Here is a 19,843-nt window from a genome sequence, read left to right as displayed (position 1 = left end):
GTGCACTTAAATTACTTTCTTGTAAACTCTGCTTGTTACCTAAATGTACTAGCACTTTTGTTACCTAATTAACTTTCTTATCAGAATTCCAACCAAAAATAACAAGAAATGTAATAATGATAAGGTACCCTGGCCCCTCTAAAACAGATTTTCTTTCACGCTTTATCTCTTGGTACTGTTCTGACTTATTTAATTAAAGTATCAAAAATTATTAGATCAAGTTATTTCTTGTTCTAGTGCTCAAATTCTCCTGAAAAACGACTTCATCTGCCTTGGTATTTCAACCTTTATCAGTGTGAGGCAGATGAGCTTCCACACATATGCAACTGGATTCATGTAATTCAATATAATTTGGGATTTTAAAAAGCCTAATTTGGCTTAAAAGCAATTAAACAAACAAATCAGATTTGGCTACTCTGGGCTACCATGAACATTTAAATACTCTTGTCTTCTTCCCCGGGCTTCTGGTTCATCAAAATGAACAACATTTAGTGTGCAACACATCCTTATGAAATTTTAGCACAAAGATGTGAAATTCAAAGCAAAGATCGTATTTACTTTTTAATTAGCGGGGTGGGGATAAAAATCACCAAGGTAAAACCATGATCAGAGGTCACCTTCAAGAAAAGTAGTCATGTCTAGTACAGACTTTAAAAATATTGATGAGCAAGTACCTTTAAATCAAAGCATTAAGAAGGAGAAAACTATAAGAGATAATGGTTATTTTTCTTCGTCCTACTCTGTGAAAAAGATACAGGCTGGAATTTGTTTGCTTCTGGTGGAGCTGTGTGAGAGGTTCACTTTCTTTGAAGTCGTCTGCAATATGATCCCCTTTTGCACTGTCAAGCTCGGCTATCCCAATTACCACGCAGCCATTTTGAACTTATGCTTTATTGGAACTTCACTACTTGCCCCCATGTTTGCAGGATGGCTTGCTGAGATCTGTGTAGGAAGAAACAAGCTCATCTACATTTGCTTAGTTCTACACTTTCTAGGTGAGTGTATTTTGTGAATTGTTTTTTAACTTAGTTGCATTGATTTGTTTAAAATTTTCAGTTTTATTATTGCTACCATGCTTCTAGGATAAAATGTATTAAATGAGGTAAGATTGCTGCTTACATTTGCTCGTCCTCTGCATTACTTAAAGATACCATGTAATAAAGGTGCATTCTTGGGTTAGATGGTGCTTTGATACTTATATCACTGCACTTACTATATTTTGTAATAATTATCTCTTTGCATGTCTATTTCCTGTGTTTTTTAAAATGTCCCCTCTTTCTCATTACTACCTCCAGCTCAAACTCATGACAAATTCTATGTGAAATTTAATATTTCACAATAAGATTAAATGTGCTAAAAAAAGGTTTTTGAAGTTCATGTAGAATAAATGAGAAATAAGTCTTTGCCAAAAGGCAGTCTTTTAATTAGTCATATAGTAATTAAAGTTACATATAAATGTATGATTTCTATATTATAAATTAGGCCTAAATACTAATATAATTAATGAATTCAGACTTCATCCTGTGACGCATTATATAGAGAAAATAAATATATCTATAAAAAATTGGGAGTGAAGTGATTCACAAAGATGCCAAGAGTTTTATAAGATAAGAAGAGCTAATTGATAAATAGTCTAAAATCTTAGCCTGAAACATTCCAGTTGTTCTTCTAGGCCACAAAATATAATGAGGATATGTTGAATGCCTAGAGAAAAATTTTGCTCTCATAAACAGGATGGGTAACCACAGGGAGAGTTTAAATAGAGAGAAACTATGAAATTTGGGGATAGTGGGCTTGGTAGTGGAGAAATGTCAATCGGGAGAGATATACGAAAAGCATTTAAACTTGGTGACTAAATAAGGGTACAGAGGCAGTGGCAGGGCAAAAATGAACTCTCCAAGATTGTGAGCTACAGTGCTGTTCACCAGTGATGAGAGATGCAAAAGAAATACACATTTGGTGCTGACCAAGTAAGGAATGAGTACAGGAACTCTATATCATTTCAGGGCAGTGGTAAATCAGAGTGAAACATGCAAACTTCTTCATCGCTTGAGTTCTATGAAAAATAATTAAATCTCTGCATGGAAAATGTACAGTAAATAATCTACAGATATCTCCCATTGAAGTCTTTAAGGATCTAGAAGTATACAGGAGAAAAGGCTGAAGTATACTTTCTGATGCCAGGAGATAGAAAATAATCAAGCGGAAATAGATAGACGGCTGGTGGTGAGTTTGAAGACAGTCTGGGTAAGGGGACAGGAGGGAGTTAACAGTGACAAGAATGCTATTCTATAGATTTAAGTCAGGGAGTGTTTTTAGATAAAGTAATTTGAATAATTTACTTTCCTCAACCAGGTGTCAGGCTGCTTCTCTACTGGCCCTATCAGTAACAGTTACTTGCTTCTTGTGAACCCTGTTAATTTCTATCAGTGCAACATCCTACATAAGGCATCAAATTATGACTGATGTTCCAGTTTCTGATTTAGGCAAGCAAAAGACCTTTGCTAATTCCATGTCCATTTATGTACTTATTAAGGTGACCAGATTCTAACATTGGTAAAGTGGGACAAAAGCGGGACACCATTAATGAAACTCATATCCTGGTGAAATAGCCACATGGCAGCCGAAAACTGTAGACCCTAGCTTGTCGTGCATTCTTTCCAGAAATCAGAACTTTTTAAAAATGCCACGGGACACGGGAAAAAATTGTTAAAAATTGGAACTGTCCCGCCATAAGCGGGACATCCGGTCACCTTATTTAACACAAGATATTTCCTCTGTGTTCAACTCAGCTGCCATCAAGTTCTAACCATGAACCATTACACAATCTTTCAGAAACTTTCCTTCTTTTCTGAGCTGCTACAACTTTAGCTCAAAAAAGCAACTTTATTTATTACGTTCTGGTCTGTTAGTCACCTGTGGACTGCAGTCTAAACATATTTCTGCCAATCACACTGACTTCCCAAATTTGCCCCTCTCTATACACAACCCAAACAATGGTGAACTTCTCCTTAGCTTCTTCCCTACTGTTCTAATCTTATACAAGTTATTTTTTGTACCTGAAGCAGTTGCCTTCCCTCATCTTCCCAGGCCATAGCCCAGACTTGAAAATGTGTTCTATCAAGCCTCATACAGTCTTTATTCCTTATTCCTCAGTACTCAGCTATGCTTTCATCAGACTTATATCATTTCATTTATCCCACTATTGTACACATAACTGTCTACCTGCACGTCAGCCTTCTCTGAGATGCTCATTGGAGAACAGAACAATGTGCCTCCACCAGGTAGCAGGTAATATGACACATCATGGTCCTGGATACAGAGTTAGTAAATACATGTAAGCTGATCATGAGTGCACAAAGAACGCCATATCAAAAAGGAAACGTTTTAGGAGTCCAGGTGGTGTGGTGAGTTATGAGTTGGGCTGCTAAACTCAAGGTCAGGAGTTCTAAACCACCAGCCACTCCATGGGAGATAGGCGAGACTTTCAACTCCTGTAAAGAGTTACTGGGGCAGTTCTACCCTGTCCTATAGGGTTACTGTGGTATCAACTTGACACGAGGGTTTTTGCTGGTTTATCATAAAGTTATATTTTTTACAACATCAAATTTATATTTTTACTCTAACAGAAATAAAGCTTGAAGTATTAACAAAATTACAACATTTTTCCTAAAAGAAGTAAAGCATGTGTCTTCCCCATATGTGGGCTCTTTTACTATTCTCCTGGTGAAGTCTTTCAACATGACCAGGTGTATTACCTTCAGTATATCCCACATGTCAATTTGTGCCTCCTCTGTGTTTGTGTCTTTCCCTATTTCCGATAGCCTGTGTATTCCCTGCACCAGAGGTTTTAGGTTTGTCCTAATTCCTTTGTCGATGGTCCTAATAGTTTGGAGTTTTACTTCGAGGTCTGTGATCCACCTTGACTTTATTCTTGTGCATGGAGTGAGGCGAGGATCTTGCTTCATTTTTCTGCAGGTAGATATCCATTTTTTTCTAGCACCATTTTTTTGAAAGGGGCATCCAATTCCCATTTGATAATTTTGGAGCCCTTCTTGAAGATCAGTTGTCTGTATGCTGATGTTTTTATTTCTAGATTTTTCTGGGGCTTTTTTTCCGTTGGTTTGAGTATCTGTCATTATACCAATACCAGGCTGTTTTATTGCTGTATTAAAGTCAGGGAAAGCAAGCCCTCCTAATTTGTCCTTCTTTTTGAGGGTTCTTTGCTAATTCTGGGCATCTTGCTTCTCCTTATGAAGTTCGTAGTCAGTTTTTCCAATTCTTTGAAAAAAGATGTTGGTATTTGTATCAGGATAGCGGTGAATTTATATAGTGCCTTGGGGAAAATTGACATCTTTACTATATTGAGTCTTCTGATCCATGATCATGGTATAATCTTCCATTTGTTGAGGTGACTCTTGGTTTCTTGTAATAGTATTCTGTAGTTCTTCGTGTAAAAATCTTTTGATTTTTTTTCCCGGATAGTTATATTCCTAGATAACTCAGTTTGTGCTTGGCTAATGTGAAAGGTACTACCTTTTTGATCCCCTCTTCTGTGGTCTTGTCCAATGTGTATAGCAGTCCGGTAGACTTCTGTTTGTTGATCTTGTATCCTATCACTCTGCCATATTCCTCTATCGCTTCCAGCACTCCCCTTGTGGAGTTTGGGGATTTACCATATATAAAATCATATCATCTGTGAATAATGATAGTTTCACTTCTCCCTTCCCCAAGAAAATATATTTGATATCTTTTCTTTGCCTTATGTTGTTAGCTAGGACCTCCAATATGATGTCAAATAAAAGTGGGGACAAGGGGCATTCTTGTGTGGTCCCCTTTTCCAGTGGGATTTTGTTTGTCTTTTGACCATTGACTACCATGCTGGCTGTTGGTTTTTCATATATAGCTTGTATTATATTGAGAAATTTTCCTTCCTTTCCTACCTTCTTGAGTATATTAAACAGGAATGGGTGTTGGATGTTGTCAAATGTTTTTTCTCTCAATATTGTCATGTGGTTCTTATCCTTTTTCTTGTCAATGTGGTGAATAATGTTGATAGACTTTCAGATATTAAACCATCTGTACATGCCTGGAATGAACCTCATTTGGTCATTCAGATAGTTTATTGTGCCAGCCTGGCTGATAAACACAGCAACATGGACTTCCACTCACCAAGGCTGACTTGGCCACTGCCACTGCTGAGTGCCCCATTTGCCAGCAGCAGAAACCAACATTAAGTCCAAGATATGGGACCATTCCTTGGGGAGATCAACCTGCAACTTGGTGGCAGGTTGATTACATAGGACCACTTCCATCATGGAGGGGACAGCGTTTTATTCTTACTGGAATAGACACCTACTCTGGATATGGATTTGCCTTCCCTGCACATGATGCTTCTACCAAAACTACTATTCGTGGACTTACAGAATGCTTCATCCACCGGCATGGCATCCCACATAGCATTGCTTCAGATTAAGGAACTCACTTCACAGCAAATGCAGTGCGGCAATGGACCCATTCCCATGGAATCCACTGGTCCTATCATGTTCCTCATCATCCTGAAGCTGCTGGCTTGATAGAACGATGGAATGGGCTCCTAAAGACAAAATTACGCTGCCAACTAGGTGGCAACAACTTGCGGTGCTGGGGAAATGTTCTCCAGGAAGCTGTATATGCTCTAAACCAGCGGCCAATATATGGTGCTGTGTCTCCAGTAGCCAGAATTCATGGGTCCAGGAACCAAGGAGTGGAAGCTGGAGTGGCATGACTCACTATTACTCCTTGTGATCCACTTGTGGCATTTTTGCTTCCTGTCCCAGCAACCCTGTGTTCCTCAGGCCTGGAGGTCCTGGTCCTGAAGGAAGGAACTCTCCCACCCGGAAACACAGCCCGGATTCTACTGAACTGACAGCTGAGAATGCCCCCTGGCCACTTTGGGCTTCTTATGCCTTTGGATCAACAGGTCAGGAAGGGTGTCACTGTACTGAGTGGTGTGATTGATCCTGATTACCAAGGAGAAATTGGACTGGTGTTACATAATGGAGGTAAAGAAGAATATGTCTGGAATCCAGGAGGTCCCATAGATCGACTCTTAATGCTACCATGCCCTGTGATTAAAGTAAATGGTAAATTACAGCAACCCAATCCTGACAGGATTTATAATGACTCAGACCCCTCAGGGATGAAGGTCTGGGTCACCCCACCAGGCAAAAAACCACAGCCAGCTGAGGTGCTTGCTGAGGGCAAAGGTAATACAGAATGAGTAGTAGTAGAAGGTAGTTCTACCTATCAATTACTACCACATGATCAATTGCAAAAGCGAGGTTTGTAATTGTCAATGTATTTTCTTTTTATGTGTTTATTGCGTATCTTTCCTTCATTCAGGTATGATATATCAAATACAATTGGACTGTGTTTCCATTTATATGTATGATAGATGATTGATGATAAGTATAAGTGTGATTTCATCAATATCTATAAATTATATAAGTATATATGGCTAAAGAATTATGGACAGGTGCCAGGGTGGTAAGGGGTGGATTGAGATAGTTTATTGTGTCAGCCTGTCTGATAAACACAAGTGGGATTAACTGAAAGGTGGAGAGATAAATGGCTCGATGAGCCTCGCCTTTCTTGTCTCTCGCTCTTTGATCATCGGACCAGTGTGCGGCTGCCTTGTTTGTTAAGTGCCTCAATTTAGAGGCTACACTACCTGTGGGACACCTAGCCTGTGGACTGTGTCACTGTAAGTTGAGGTCCCTTTAAGACATCTCTGGAGCTGGGGACTGGCAGTTGGGACTGGTGGTTGGTTGACAGTTGGTGATCTGCCTTGCAGTTGCCTCCTGTGCTGAGATAGCCTACCTCTCTCTATAAATAGAGGAAGATCTGGCAGCAGACTAGACTTGAAGGACTGTTAGTCTCTCACATGGTAGTGAGTTGCATTGAGCCATTTGTACTGCTTTATAATGTAACTGTTCATTTCTTGTACTATGTATCTATCTGTACATAATTTAACAGTTCATTTATTGTGTTATATATTTAATTATGCAATATCCTATTTGTGTTATTGTATTCTCTAGGATAAATACCAAGAAGAAAGATTGTTGGTTTATCGGAACTTCTATTTCTAATTTTGAGCAAGTGCCAGACTACTTTCATAGTGGTTGTATTACTTTACAGTCTAGTCTGTGTCTTATCAGTCTTCTAGTTTAGTGGCTGGCATTTCTTTGCATTGCTTCTCTTTTTTTGCTACTGTTGTTTCTTGCCATCTGTGGTATCACAGCTCTCTTTCCTTGATCCAATAGATTCAGTGCCTGAATCTCTGATCTAAAAGACATGTTTCATTCCTGGTAGTGAGATCCCTTTTGCCTATTTATGAGATGACTTGATTTAACCTAGTGGTATGTCAAAACTGATTGATCCCCTTGTTAGGCCCCATACATCTTATTTACATAGTCCCACTCCAAATTGTATAGTATATCTTATTTACGTTATAGAATGCTATCCAACCCCTTTGGTGGACCACAGACACCTCCAATTGGTGTAGTCCTATCTAGTCATTTTACTTTGTCTTCTTGAGCTGCCCTTTGAGCTTTTCTGTTTAGCTCTTTGACATCATCATTTCTTCTATTTGCTTTAGCTACTCTTCAATTAACAGCAAGTTTCAGTTCTTCTGACATCCACTTTGATCTTTTTTTCCTTTTATGTTTTTCTAATGACATTTTGCTTTCTTCATGAATGATGTTCTTGATGCTTTCCCATCATGCCTTCTGTCATTAGTATTCAACACATCAATCTGTTCTTGAAATGTTCTCTAAATTTAGGTGGGATAGGCTCGAGGTTACATTTTGGTTCTCATGGACTTGTTATAATTATCTTCAGCTTTAACTTGAACTTATATATGAGCAATTTATGGTTTGTTCCACAGTGGGCCCCAGACTTGGTTTTAGCTGCTAATATTGAGCTTCTTCAGCATCTCTTCCCAAAGTGTAGTCATTTGATTTCTGTGTATTCCATCTGGAGAGTCTGCACGTATAGTCAACATTTGTTTTGTTGAAAAGGTATTTGCAATAAAGAAGTCATTGGTCTTGCAAAATTCTATCATGCTATCTTCAGCTTCATTTCTATTACCAAGGTCATATTTTCCCATACCTGTCCCTCCCTCTATGTTTTCAACTTTTACGTTCTAATAGCCAATAACAGTAAATGCATCTTTATTGCATGTTTGATCAATTTCAAACTGAACAAATTATTAGAGTTCTTCCATTTTCCTTATCATTAGTTTTAGTGGTTGGTACATAAATTTGAATAATAGCTGTACTGACTGGATTTTCTTGTATGTGCATACACTATCCTATCACAGACAGTATTGTACTTGAAGATATATCTTGAAATGTCCTTTTAGACCAGTGGTTCTCAACCTGTGGGTCACGAACCCTTTGGAGGTCGAATGACCCTTTCACAGGGGTCATCTGATTCATAACAGTAGCAAAATTACAGTTATAAAGTAGCAATGAAAATAATTTTATCGTTGGGGGGTAACCACAACATGAGGAACTGTATTAAAGGGTCCCAGCATTAGGAAGGTTGAGAACTACTATTTTAGACTATGAATGTAATACCGTTTTTCTTGAATCTATCATTCTTGTCATAGTAAAACATGATTTTCTGACTCAAAGTGGCCAATACCAGTTCAGTTCACTAAGACCTAGAATACCTATTTTCAAGCATTCTATTTCATTTTGATAATTTTCCTAGATTCATATTTTGTACATTGAAATGTCCAATTATTAATTGATGTTTGCTGCTCTTTCTCGTCATTTAGAGGCATGCTTCATCAGCATATGAAGGTCCCAAAGGCTTTTCTCCAGCCACATCACTATGGCCAACTCTTTTTTGAAAGGCAACCCTTCCTCAGTTTAAGTGCCTTTGGCCTGGGTGGGCTCATCTTCTGGCACTATCTCTGACAATATCCTGCTGCCATCTACATGGTTTTCAGTGATTAATGCCTCTGAAGTGGGCAGTGTATCCCTTCTGGTAGTTGGTTCTTCGTTCTGAAAGCTCTCCAGAAACCAGTTCTCTTTGGGTGACCCAACTGGTATTTCAAATACCAGTGCCATAGCTTCTGGCAAAACACAAGCCACCATAGTACAAAGACCTGACAAACAAGTTAGTCCTAGAGGTAGCAAGCCAAAAGTTAAAGCACACTCAGCATATCTTAACCTGAGAGAACTGAAGAAAAATTCTAGTGCCGATTATTGAAAAAATATTAAACAATACTATGGGCAAAATATTAAATAATGCAGGAACCGTGAAAAGAAGATGGGGGAAAATTCACTGCACTGAAAAAAACTAGTTGAGGCAACCACTGCAGGAAGTAGCATATCAGCAAGAACCAATTGTAGTAAAGGAAGAAGTTCAGCTGCATTAGGCCAAAACAAGGCTCCAGGAATTGATGGAATACCAATTGAAATGTTTCGACAAGGTGATGAACACTCACTCATATATGCCAGGAAATTTGAAAGGCAGCTACATGGCCAACTGACTGGAAGAAAGGTGACCCAACAGGATGTGCAAATTATATAAGAATATCATTGATAACACATGCAAGTAATATTTTGCTGAGGATCATCCAACAACAGTGGCAGCAGTATATTGCCAGGAGTTGCTAGAGGTTCACGTCCCTGAATAAGTGACCAGTGGCACCCCACTCCACAAGTCAACCTCCTGAACCAAAGCAACCTCCTTTACTTGATCCCTGGGCTGGGAAGTCCATAATGTGTTCCCTGCTCAGGCTGCTGGCTCTGCTGCTGCTCTTCCAATATTAAAGCAGTGTTTAGGATCCAAGAGATTCACTATGCAGGGATCTCCGATCCTCAGCTCCAAAATATGTGCACCATTCCTAGCTCTTACTGGTAATAAAAAAAAAACTTTCTTCTACTTCTCAGGGGGCTCAATTTATACACAACAGGATGCATTCAAGAGAATCCTGTTCACAATTACTCACAGGGGAATACTACCAGTATTTTTCTCCACCTTTTTATCAGACCCATACAGTGAAAGGTTGTGTGTTGGGAATTAGAGACATTGGCTAGAAGAGCCATATTAAATAATTCACTGTCTCTGTACAGGATATATCATTGCTGATGTCAGATGGATCTTGGCTTAAAGCAGAGAATATCCAAAAGGTGTCTACTATTGTTTTACTGACTATGTAAATGTGGTGCTGGCACTACCAGGTGCTCGGTAGTCGAAAGATGAGTCTGTATACCTCTAGAGAGATTTACAGCTTTGGGAAACCTCTATTCAGCCAGCATGAGTCAGAACTAACTGTCTGGCAATAGAGTTTTGGTCTCTAGTCATTTGTGAGTGTCCCAAAGACTATAGCTTGAAAAGCCACACCAAATAACTCAGCAGACTATATGATGGTAAAAACAAGAAAGAAAGGTCATGCTCTCCTCCAACTAGAATAATATTCTTCTTAAAACTTTGATTTAACAGGCTTCTGAAATGTCTGAGACCATTGAGTTTTCTATTACTCTACTGATTAAAAACAAATAAATGACCCTGGGAACAGTGGTTTTCTCTAGGGGTGAGATTACTGACATCTTAGCTTTCTATTTAATGCATTTCTGGATTGTTTTAATTTTGTTAAAATAGACATGATTGCTTTTTTTTTTCTGAGAGAAAAGATAATTCAAGCTTGAGGGTAAAAAAAGCTAGAATTCTAAATTAGTTGAACATTTATTGAAGTCATACTTAGCAAAAGCAAGCTATCGTCCAATTTCAACAAATATTTTGATAAAACAGTAAGACAGTGATGCTACTTTCAGAGTTGAATGGTAATTCAATTACTCTATGCCATATTTATTTCCCTTTTCCTCTGCCTACAGGCACTGTTTTGTTATCTGTGGTTGCTTTTCCCTCAGAAGATTTCTATATGGGTTCTTACCACGTGATTAACTACACAACAAAAGAGGAGCAGAAGAGACTGTTTTATCTAGCTCTGTCGGCCATCTGTGTTGGCATAGGTGGAATAAGAGTTGTCGTGTGTCCACTGGGTGCTTACAGCCTCCAGGAGTATGGATCAAGAAAGCAAATGTCATTTTTTAACTGGTAGGTAACACCTCTTAGGAGAAAAAACAGGTTTCTGACATTCTTTTCCTTTGGAGATTTCTCATTGTTTGCTTTCTAGTCCCATTTTGTTCAGAGTGTCATTATTTGGGCTGTGTAAGTGGCAATATGACAGTGCCTTTGACAATGATTCAGTCAGTTGCTGTGGGAGCAGATGAGGCAGGTACAGACCAATACAGCTAACTAGCCCCTTTCTGAGATGCGTTGACACATTCAGCCTCTAAGTAAAGTGGAGTGAAGTGACCTGTCAAGTTGGATAGTGTGTAGCTCAGGAACGTAATCAGTCTCTACTTAAGGAAGCCACCTGAACTTGATCCAGTCATGTGTTCTCTGTAAAATTTAGTGCATGCATCTGTAGGAAATGATACTAAAACCACCTCTTAAGCTTTACTAGAGATAATAATATAGAGTAATCAGTAGATGGAAATTAGTAGATGGTAGTGATTATTAATTATGTCTGTATTGTAATAGACCAATTTGGCAGATTATACATTTGTAGGCTAATTCATAGAGAAGATGAGAAGTATGGGAAAAAGATTTTATAATTTGTTAAAGCATCAATCAGTATCTGTTTCTTATCTACTTTCCCCCACACCTCAAAGAGTTTGTATTCATTGAAACCAACTGGCGTTTTCTTCGTGTGTTCTTATACAGTCTGGATGTTTTGTAAGAAAACAGTTGTTATTACTAAACATAAATTCAAGGAAAATCAGTTTTGTTTTTTTTGTTTTGTTGTTGTTGTTTTTTAATGACGACACAAGCATTTATTTTCTTGTAAAAAGGCATACATAAATGGTAGGAATAGCAAAAAGACTTATTGAGAAATTAAATTTAACTTTAAAATCAACTTTAGTCAAGAAGACTTCTCTAGACAATTAAGTGGTTAAATGTATAAATTCTAAATACACCACACTGTGGGCTGTATTTTCCTCATTTTTGGTCAGCTATTATTCTAAGATGATTTAATTGGATAACTTTTAATTTGAGGAATACCACCATTACCCTAAAATATAAAGTGATGTTTCCTAGGGAAATATGGCTTGATGAGAATCTTAAATTTCTGACTCAACTTCATTCTACTATAATCTTTTTTAAAAGGCAACTTTTTTTCTGACAGAGCAAACTAAAATTTTATAATTATCAAAAAAAAAATTTATAATTATTATTAGAATTCTACCCATAATTACCCAGTCAGTATTGAAGAAAAATGGTTAACATTAATAAAAATATTGACAAATTGAAGCTAGAATTAGCTCTAAAATATTTTAGAAAATCAGTTTTAAAAGGAAAGCATTTCAGCATTTAGCATAGAATTTATTGTTTTTTGTTATTCATCAATGAACATTAAATAGATCTCAGACACATTACATCTTTTGTTGCTTCTTTTCTGTAAAATGCACTCCCCTCACTTTTCCAAAATACGCTGAGTCTTTTCCATCCATGTTAACAATAGATAAAATAATGCATAGACATTGTGATCAGACAATATAAAGAAACATCATATTAAATCATTACATTAAAACTTAGAATAAATACAAAAATAAATCAGAAATATATGTAACTATCAGTTGTCAAGGATGTTGTGTTGCTTGGATCTATAATCAAGGCTCATGGAAGCAGCAGTCAAGAAATCAAAAGATGCATTACATTGAATAAATCTACTGCACGAGATCTCTTTAGAGTATTGAAAAGCAAAGATGTTACTTTCAGGACTAAAGTGTGCCTGCCCCAAGCCAGGACATTTTCAGTTGCCTCGTATGCACATGAGAGTTTGACACTGAATAAGGAGAATTGAAGAAGAATGAATTCATTTGAATTGTGGTGCTGTAGAAGAACATTGAAAGTACCATGGACTGCTAAAAGGACAAACAGATTTGCTCTAGAAGAAGGAAAGCCAGAGTGCCCCTTATAGGCAAGGATGAGAAGACATACTTTAGACAGGTGGCCACGAGAGATCAGTCCCTGAAGAAGGACATTGTGTTTGGTAGAGGGGCAGAGATCCTCAAGGAGATGGTTTAACACAGTGGCTGCAATAATGGGATCAAGCATAGGAACAATTGTGAGTATGGCATGGGACCGGGCAGTGTTTTGGTCTGTTGTGCGTAAATAAGGTCGCTGTGGGTGAGGACCAGTCCAATGGCACCTAACACAAAACTAAAACCATGTGGCTATCTAGGGCAGTTCCTTTATTCTTACTTCCTTCCCTCCTCCCTTCTGTTCCTCCCCGCCCCCCTTCCTTTCATTTTTCCTTTATTTTTTCTCTCTCTCCAACCCTCCTCCCCTGCCTTTTTCCCAATTACATTAATATTACCAGGCAATCCGGCCTATTTTGGATTAAATCCAAATGTCAGAGAATAATGCAGTTTTACCAAAGGTAGAAGGGACCATTCAGTGTCTTACAGTAGTTCTGCCTCCTTGACCTACCCAAAGGAGAACGAAAACTCCTTCATTTTTTATTCTATTCTGAGGTTTTAATCCTTAATTAGCAACATCATTTTGATTAAATAAGACTCTGGAGGATTAAGACTGGAGAGCAATCAGTTGTTCTGAAAGATAGCTCTGGAGAATTTATTGTACTGTGGTCTTAGTCATTCAGAGTTGTGTTTAATCAAAGTGACATTTCTCAGTGTTGATTACAAAGGAGACATTATATGAATGAAATATTTCCTTGGGGACATACAAAGCGCTCCCAATGCATCCGTGCTTTAGAACTTTGGAAAGGAGAATGGGGAATAGGTGAAAATGAATTTCTGTAGCATTGAAGAGCAAAGTCAAATTTCAGATGAACACATTTTGATTTGTGGGTTTTATTGTTTCTCAATTTCACTAACATCTCTGGAAAAAAAGAATCAGGTGCTGTCTGAAAAAGCTAAAGTTTAAATACCTAGGGATGTAGATGGAGAATCAGAATACTTGCCCTTCTTTCAACATGACAGAGACTATTTGGAGTAGCAAACTTCTGGAGAGCTGAGTCTGAGTGGGTGTGCTGTTTTGTTTATTTCAATGAAAATGCTAAATTACAGAGAAGCTTTTTTGAACAGTCACGTGTTGAGTTTAGAAGACTTGTTGCTGCTGATATTCCTGTACAATGTAGGGGGCGGGGCGGGTGATAAGATGGACAGAGAACCTGCTGGCAGCCAGACAGCTGCAGAATCCTGGCTCTGCCACTTAGTGTCAATGGATCTTCAGCACATTCCCCAACCGCTCAGAGCCTCAGCTTCCTCAACCACAAAATGGGAGACTCTTGGAGAAGTGTTGTAAAACACATATGCAAAGTCTATTATTACGTAATAGGTGTTCAAATCTAGATCATTATGATGACTGTTATTAACCTATGGTGAATAAATCATCAGGACAAACCATTGCTCAAATGCCAGCAAGTGGCTGTTGCGGTCCCTAGGAGCTATTGAGTTGGTTCCAACATACAGCAGCCCCATGAACAACAGAAAGAAAGATGGCCTGGTCTTATGCTACCCTCACAGTTGTTCCTAAGTTTGAGCCCACTGTTCTGATCCATCTCATTGAGGGCCTTCTTCTCTGAGGCTGCCACTCTACCAAGCAAGATGTCCTTCTCCAGGGCCTGGGCTTTGCTGACACCATTCTAGTAAGAGAACCCATTTACAGGAAAAGGCCACCTTTAAAATGAGCAGTGCAGTAACTCATTCAATTTCTCCATGTTAAATATGTTCCAAATTATAAGCTTGGCTAATATAATGAATTCCAGGAGGACCTTTAAAAACAGAACATACCTTTTGGATCTCTGCAAACTTAAAGGATGCATCGTGTCCTGTTTTCAGCACAGATGTCAGATGTTCATAGTTCACAAGACCTTGAATGAGATACGTCATTACACCTACTACCTAAAGCTTCCCCATGGTCAAGCTATGGAGTAGAGACTGAAGTCCTACTCACTGAAAATACTGCTTCTGCGTGGAGCTGCCAAACATAGGTGAGAAACCACTCCAGCCAACATTACCATCTGGTTCTGGATCTTCCTCAATGACACATTTCATTGAAAACATAAAATTAAACTCCCTGAAATCAAGAGGCAGGATAATCTGCCAAGATCCTGTGCCATTACCCAGATTGGAACCTGGCTTCTTCAGCACTTCCAAAATCTGAGGTGTACAATTAAGGGTTACCACATTGGAGATTGTTGAAGTAAATACACCTGTGCAGATCTTTTCCTGGAAGCAGAGAGGGTAGATAATTAAGTCTGTTTATTACCATAATTTCAAACTCTACCAAAACTAACTTCAAATCTTACATCGGTGTTTCGGATCATTTGCAGTTCATCTGCATGTTGTAGTATATTGCTAACAGTTACTAGAGTAAATTAGACATGGTTGAAGACCCAGATAGCGTATCAGTAAAGCTCTTGTAAAAGTTCTGGACATTGATTTATTCCATCCCAGACATTTTGATTATCTGGTATTCATATTGATTCTTCATGAGGTAGGTCTTATAGTGAAATGTTTCTAATAGCAGTAATTACTGAAATTCAACATTCTTATTTTTTTCTTAAGGAAACATTACAGGTAAAACTTTATTATCCCACAATATTTTTCTCAAGCTATTTTAACATTCATCTGAGAATTATTTGAGAGCATTGATTCTTAATCTAAAGGGGCAAAGTAACTATGAGTACTCTATTTTAAAAAAAGAGAGAGAAGATTGGCCCCACCACGAAAAGCTAGTTTACAGTGGTTTGAGAACGGCCCAGACACACAGATGTTTTCTGTATTAAGCAGCCTGAATAATTGGACTGGAGCATTGGTGGTGCAAAATGTTGATTACTTAGCTGCCAATTATGGGTTGGCAGTTCTAACCTGCCTAATGGTTCTACAAAAGAAAAATTTGGCAATTTGCTGCTGTAAAGTTTAGAGTACATAGAAAAACATGATGCTTTGTCACGTGGGTTCTCCATGAATTGAAATAAATGTGAAGGCCCCTAACAACACCAATAAAAAAGAGTTGGGAGTTCTTGAGTGGTATTAATGGTTAAGCTCTTGGCTCCTAACCAAAAGATCGGAGGTTTAAAGCCATCTAGAATCACCTTAGATGTCATGATCTACTTCTAAAAGATGATCCATTGAAAACCCTTTGGATTCCGGTTCTATTCTGGTAACTGTGGAGTCGCTGTGGGGTGGGATCAAGTGGGCATCACCTGTTCAGCAAATTTAAAGTTAAGAGTACTTCTCTCGAGTAGTATTGCCTAGTTTTAAGAATCACTTAAGGGTCTTGTTAAAAAATGCTTCTCAGACCCCTTCCTGGATCAGGGAGCTGTATCAGAGTATGTATTTTTAACCCAGTACTTCAGGTACTCTCAAAATTGAAGCAAATTTTGAAAATAATTCCACAGAAGGAAGGGGGGTTATAGACACAATCTTGAGTTATCAACTAAAAAGAGAATTGAACATGGGTTAAGCTTACCTACTATATGCCAATCAGGATCCTGTGGAAAGTTTTGGTGATTCATAATAACTTCACTTGTATCAGATCTTAAATTCTAAGCATTCAGTTTGCTGAATGCTACAGTTTACAGTGAGAGCTGTAACTCAATCTTCTACCTTGTCACAAATTCAGCTTCCTTTTGAGTTCTTCCTGATCACAACAGCAATGGAAAAGGCTGTGCCCTTGAGCCGGACTCCATGGCTGTGGATTTTGTAGTTTTGTGGGCCAGCCCAATGAGAGAGAGGCTTGCCCTCAGGAGACTTGTCTACATGTGCTTATAATGGAATTGGAGATGCTAACGTCACATGGGTAGAAGTCATTGCCCTGACTATGAAGTAGACAGGTGGTCTGGGTACCCTAGAATCAATCTTGTAAACTTTCCTAATTTTCAGTTGTGCACCTATCCCAATCATGGTCTTTCTTTCTGTCTTCTATAGTCCTGCTTTGATGATAATGAATGGATCTCCTCCCTATTATGATTGTGTATCATTTCCTGTGCTCTGAATCCTTTGGGACACCATTATGTCCTGACACTGCTGGCCTCTTAGAACAGTCCTCAGAGAAAACCTACTCAACTTCCACTGCCACCAGGTTGATTTTGACTTATCACACCCTATAGGACAGAGAAGAGCTTCCCTTGTGGGTTTCCAGGATTGTAATGCTTTACAAGAGTAGATAGTCTCATCTGGCAGTTTTGAACTGATGACCTTGCAGTTAGCAGTCCAGTGCCTATCCCATTATGCCAGGAGGAAAAAAAAAGACCCATTTCAAATAGATTTGATAGACATGCCTTTATTAAGTTTTAAGCAGGGCAAAGACAAGACAAAGACAAAACATTCAGAAGAAGGAGACCATCAGCATGAGGCCATAATGGTGTTCAAAGATTCACAACCACACAGCTACTTGAATAGACCAGGACCAACCACAAAGGAAACGGTCACAAAATCATGATTGGTGGCAGACTGCTTTATCACAGTGACAGGCAGCATCACAGGATTGGGAAAGGACCATGATTGGGATACATGGACTGTTACATATAAGTTTACAAGATTATGTGGTAGGGGTAGGTAGGACACTTGATCATACTGTCCTAGGATCCAAATTTCATTAAGAGCACACTGAGGCCAGTTGAGTAGTAGGACTCCTCTTTCAAACACAGTCAACCTGAAGACCAAGCTTCTTACATTGCCAGTCAATGGACAGAAAGAAGTCAAGGGAGGATATGTGCACTTTCAGATTTAGGGCTCCCCCTATAAACAGTAGCCTCCTGCAAACCTGATGTTCAGAATTTAAGTTCTAATACAGGACACACAACTTAGAAGTAGAACTATTTAAGGGATTTTGCATCATCTTTGTGAAGAGAAAAAAAGAAAGATTTTACTTCATTTTGCAACAGTAAAGCTACAATTTATAAGGTATTTTAGCCAACAAATTCAAAGTATTTCACCAAATTATGTTATTAAGACTCATAATCCCTCTGAGTTGCATATTGAGCAGGAATCTACCAATCCCTTTGTAAAAAGTCACTGGTTCTTCCAAAATTGTATTTGCATTGCCTCTAGCCAAGCCGAATCAGCGCTCCTCTCTCACCCGACATAATAACAGGCACTCCTTTCTTTACCTGTGCCAAAATGGTATGCCTTCAGGAAATAAATTCAAAATTACTTTCCAAACATATTCAACTGTGGGAACTAAGAAAAGTGAAAAGAGAGGGAGAAAAAAATTATTATATTTGTGATGGCTCTTGCTACCTTGCCCAGCTGGATCCCTTTTAAGCCTAGTAAGCACGGGAGTCGCGACTTATTTTCATTACAAAACTCTAAGAAATGTGGTGGTTGGAAGATCCTCACTACAGGAGATGAGAATAACATATGTAAATAACTGTTAACATTAAGGGGTCGACAGTAAAAAGAGGGTCAGAGAGAGAAAGAGGTAGAAATCAGATAAAAGAGCAAAACCAAGAGAGCGAGGGAATGAGAAGGCACATAAGACATTCCTCCAAATTTTTTAAGAATCAAAGATTGACTTTAATCTTGCTGTCTCTTCCTTTTATAAACCATCTTCCCTTTAATAGCTCCGCTGGGGCGTGGGGCCTTTTACAGATGAAATGGAAGGACTCTAAAATTGTTATTTACTCCTTCTTTCTCTTAATTCCTAGCTTCCAGTACATTCTGTGCAGTAGTTCAAGTGGTCAGTGTTCCCGCCAAAGATGGAACAGTGCATCACCTTCCTCTACCATGAAAGCAGCCCTTGAATGGGTCTCCTAAGCAGGTGTTTTTTTAACCCACTGAAGAGCCACAGCCCTCCTTGTGAATTATTTCAATATTGTTCGATGTAGAATAACATAGTCTCTGTCTTCTTTTCACTGTCCACGAATCTTGTAAAGAGTAAAGAGTTTACTTCCTCTCTTTGGCACCTTCCCGGGTTATGAGATTATTTGAAACCATGCATCTTAAAGCCACTTAAAAGTAATCAGAAGTATGTCAAAAGTGGCCAATCTAAGAAATGTGACAAAATACCTGAGCTATTTCAAAATCATTACTAAATAAATTAAGATGAATTTTTTAAATACCTAATTTCAAAAGGATTCCTGAGGTTTGTAGCAGCAAGGTTTTGGGGGGGGTGCTATTATTTGTATCTCACACTGTGGAATCATGAAGACACAAAACAATGACCACTTGTGTGCACTCCCAGTTACGTGCAGTTTCCAGTCTGTATGTGAAGGTAGTCTAAAGAAACAGGTTTTTACTGCTACTTTCAATTTTCCTTCATCACTGGTATTTGTTTTGCTTGAGTGCTCTGCTCTCTGACTTTCTGGGTGAGAAGTGCTTTATCTATTCAATTTGCCAGTGAGCTCTGAGATGAAAGGAGGCTTAATGGTGAGTTTGAAGACTGTGGGTTCTTCTTTCTTTCTTTCTTTTAAATAGTTGATACATTTATAATTTCACCCTTAATTATCTAGGGCTTGTCCTGTACATGGATCAACAAAGACACATATAAAACATGCCTGTATTGGGTAATTATTTCAGAAAATGACACAGTCAAGTAGATTAGGTGTCATGTGTTAAAATACAAAATGGTTTATGTGAAATCCCCTCATATACATTCAGCAATATAACTCTTTGGTATCTATCTACCTTTCCCAAGATTTAGGTATTGGACTAATTGTCAACTTTCCTTGACCCTCTTTAGAACAATTCAGTTTTACATCACCATGTAGTATCCTAGATAATCCTCTTGGATTTTTTTTCAACAA

At 38.4% G+C, this 19,843-nt stretch overlaps 1 protein-coding gene across 1 annotated transcript in view; it reads left to right on the top strand.

Annotated features, from left to right (window-relative positions):
- Positions 1-634: 634 nt before the first annotated feature.
- The window catches only part of SLC15A5 (solute carrier family 15 member 5), a 90,008-nt gene continuing 70,799 nt past the window's right edge, over positions 635-19,843 (top strand). Inside the window, exons 1-2 of the mRNA XM_004713771.1 lie at positions 635-995; positions 10,893-11,115. Of these exons, the coding sequence (XP_004713828.1) occupies positions 635-995; positions 10,893-11,115 (584 nt within the window). The remainder of the gene's footprint in view (positions 996-10,892; positions 11,116-19,843) is intronic.

The sequence above is a fragment of the Echinops telfairi genome, unplaced genomic scaffold, assembly GCF_000313985.2.
Source record: "Echinops telfairi isolate 266 unplaced genomic scaffold, ASM31398v2 ScPeMD7_21;HRSCAF=78, whole genome shotgun sequence".
Classification (NCBI taxonomy): Eukaryota; Metazoa; Chordata; class Mammalia; order Afrosoricida; family Tenrecidae; genus Echinops; species Echinops telfairi.
Note: the sequence above shows the minus strand (reverse complement) of the source record. Positions and strands in the feature narration are given on the sequence as shown.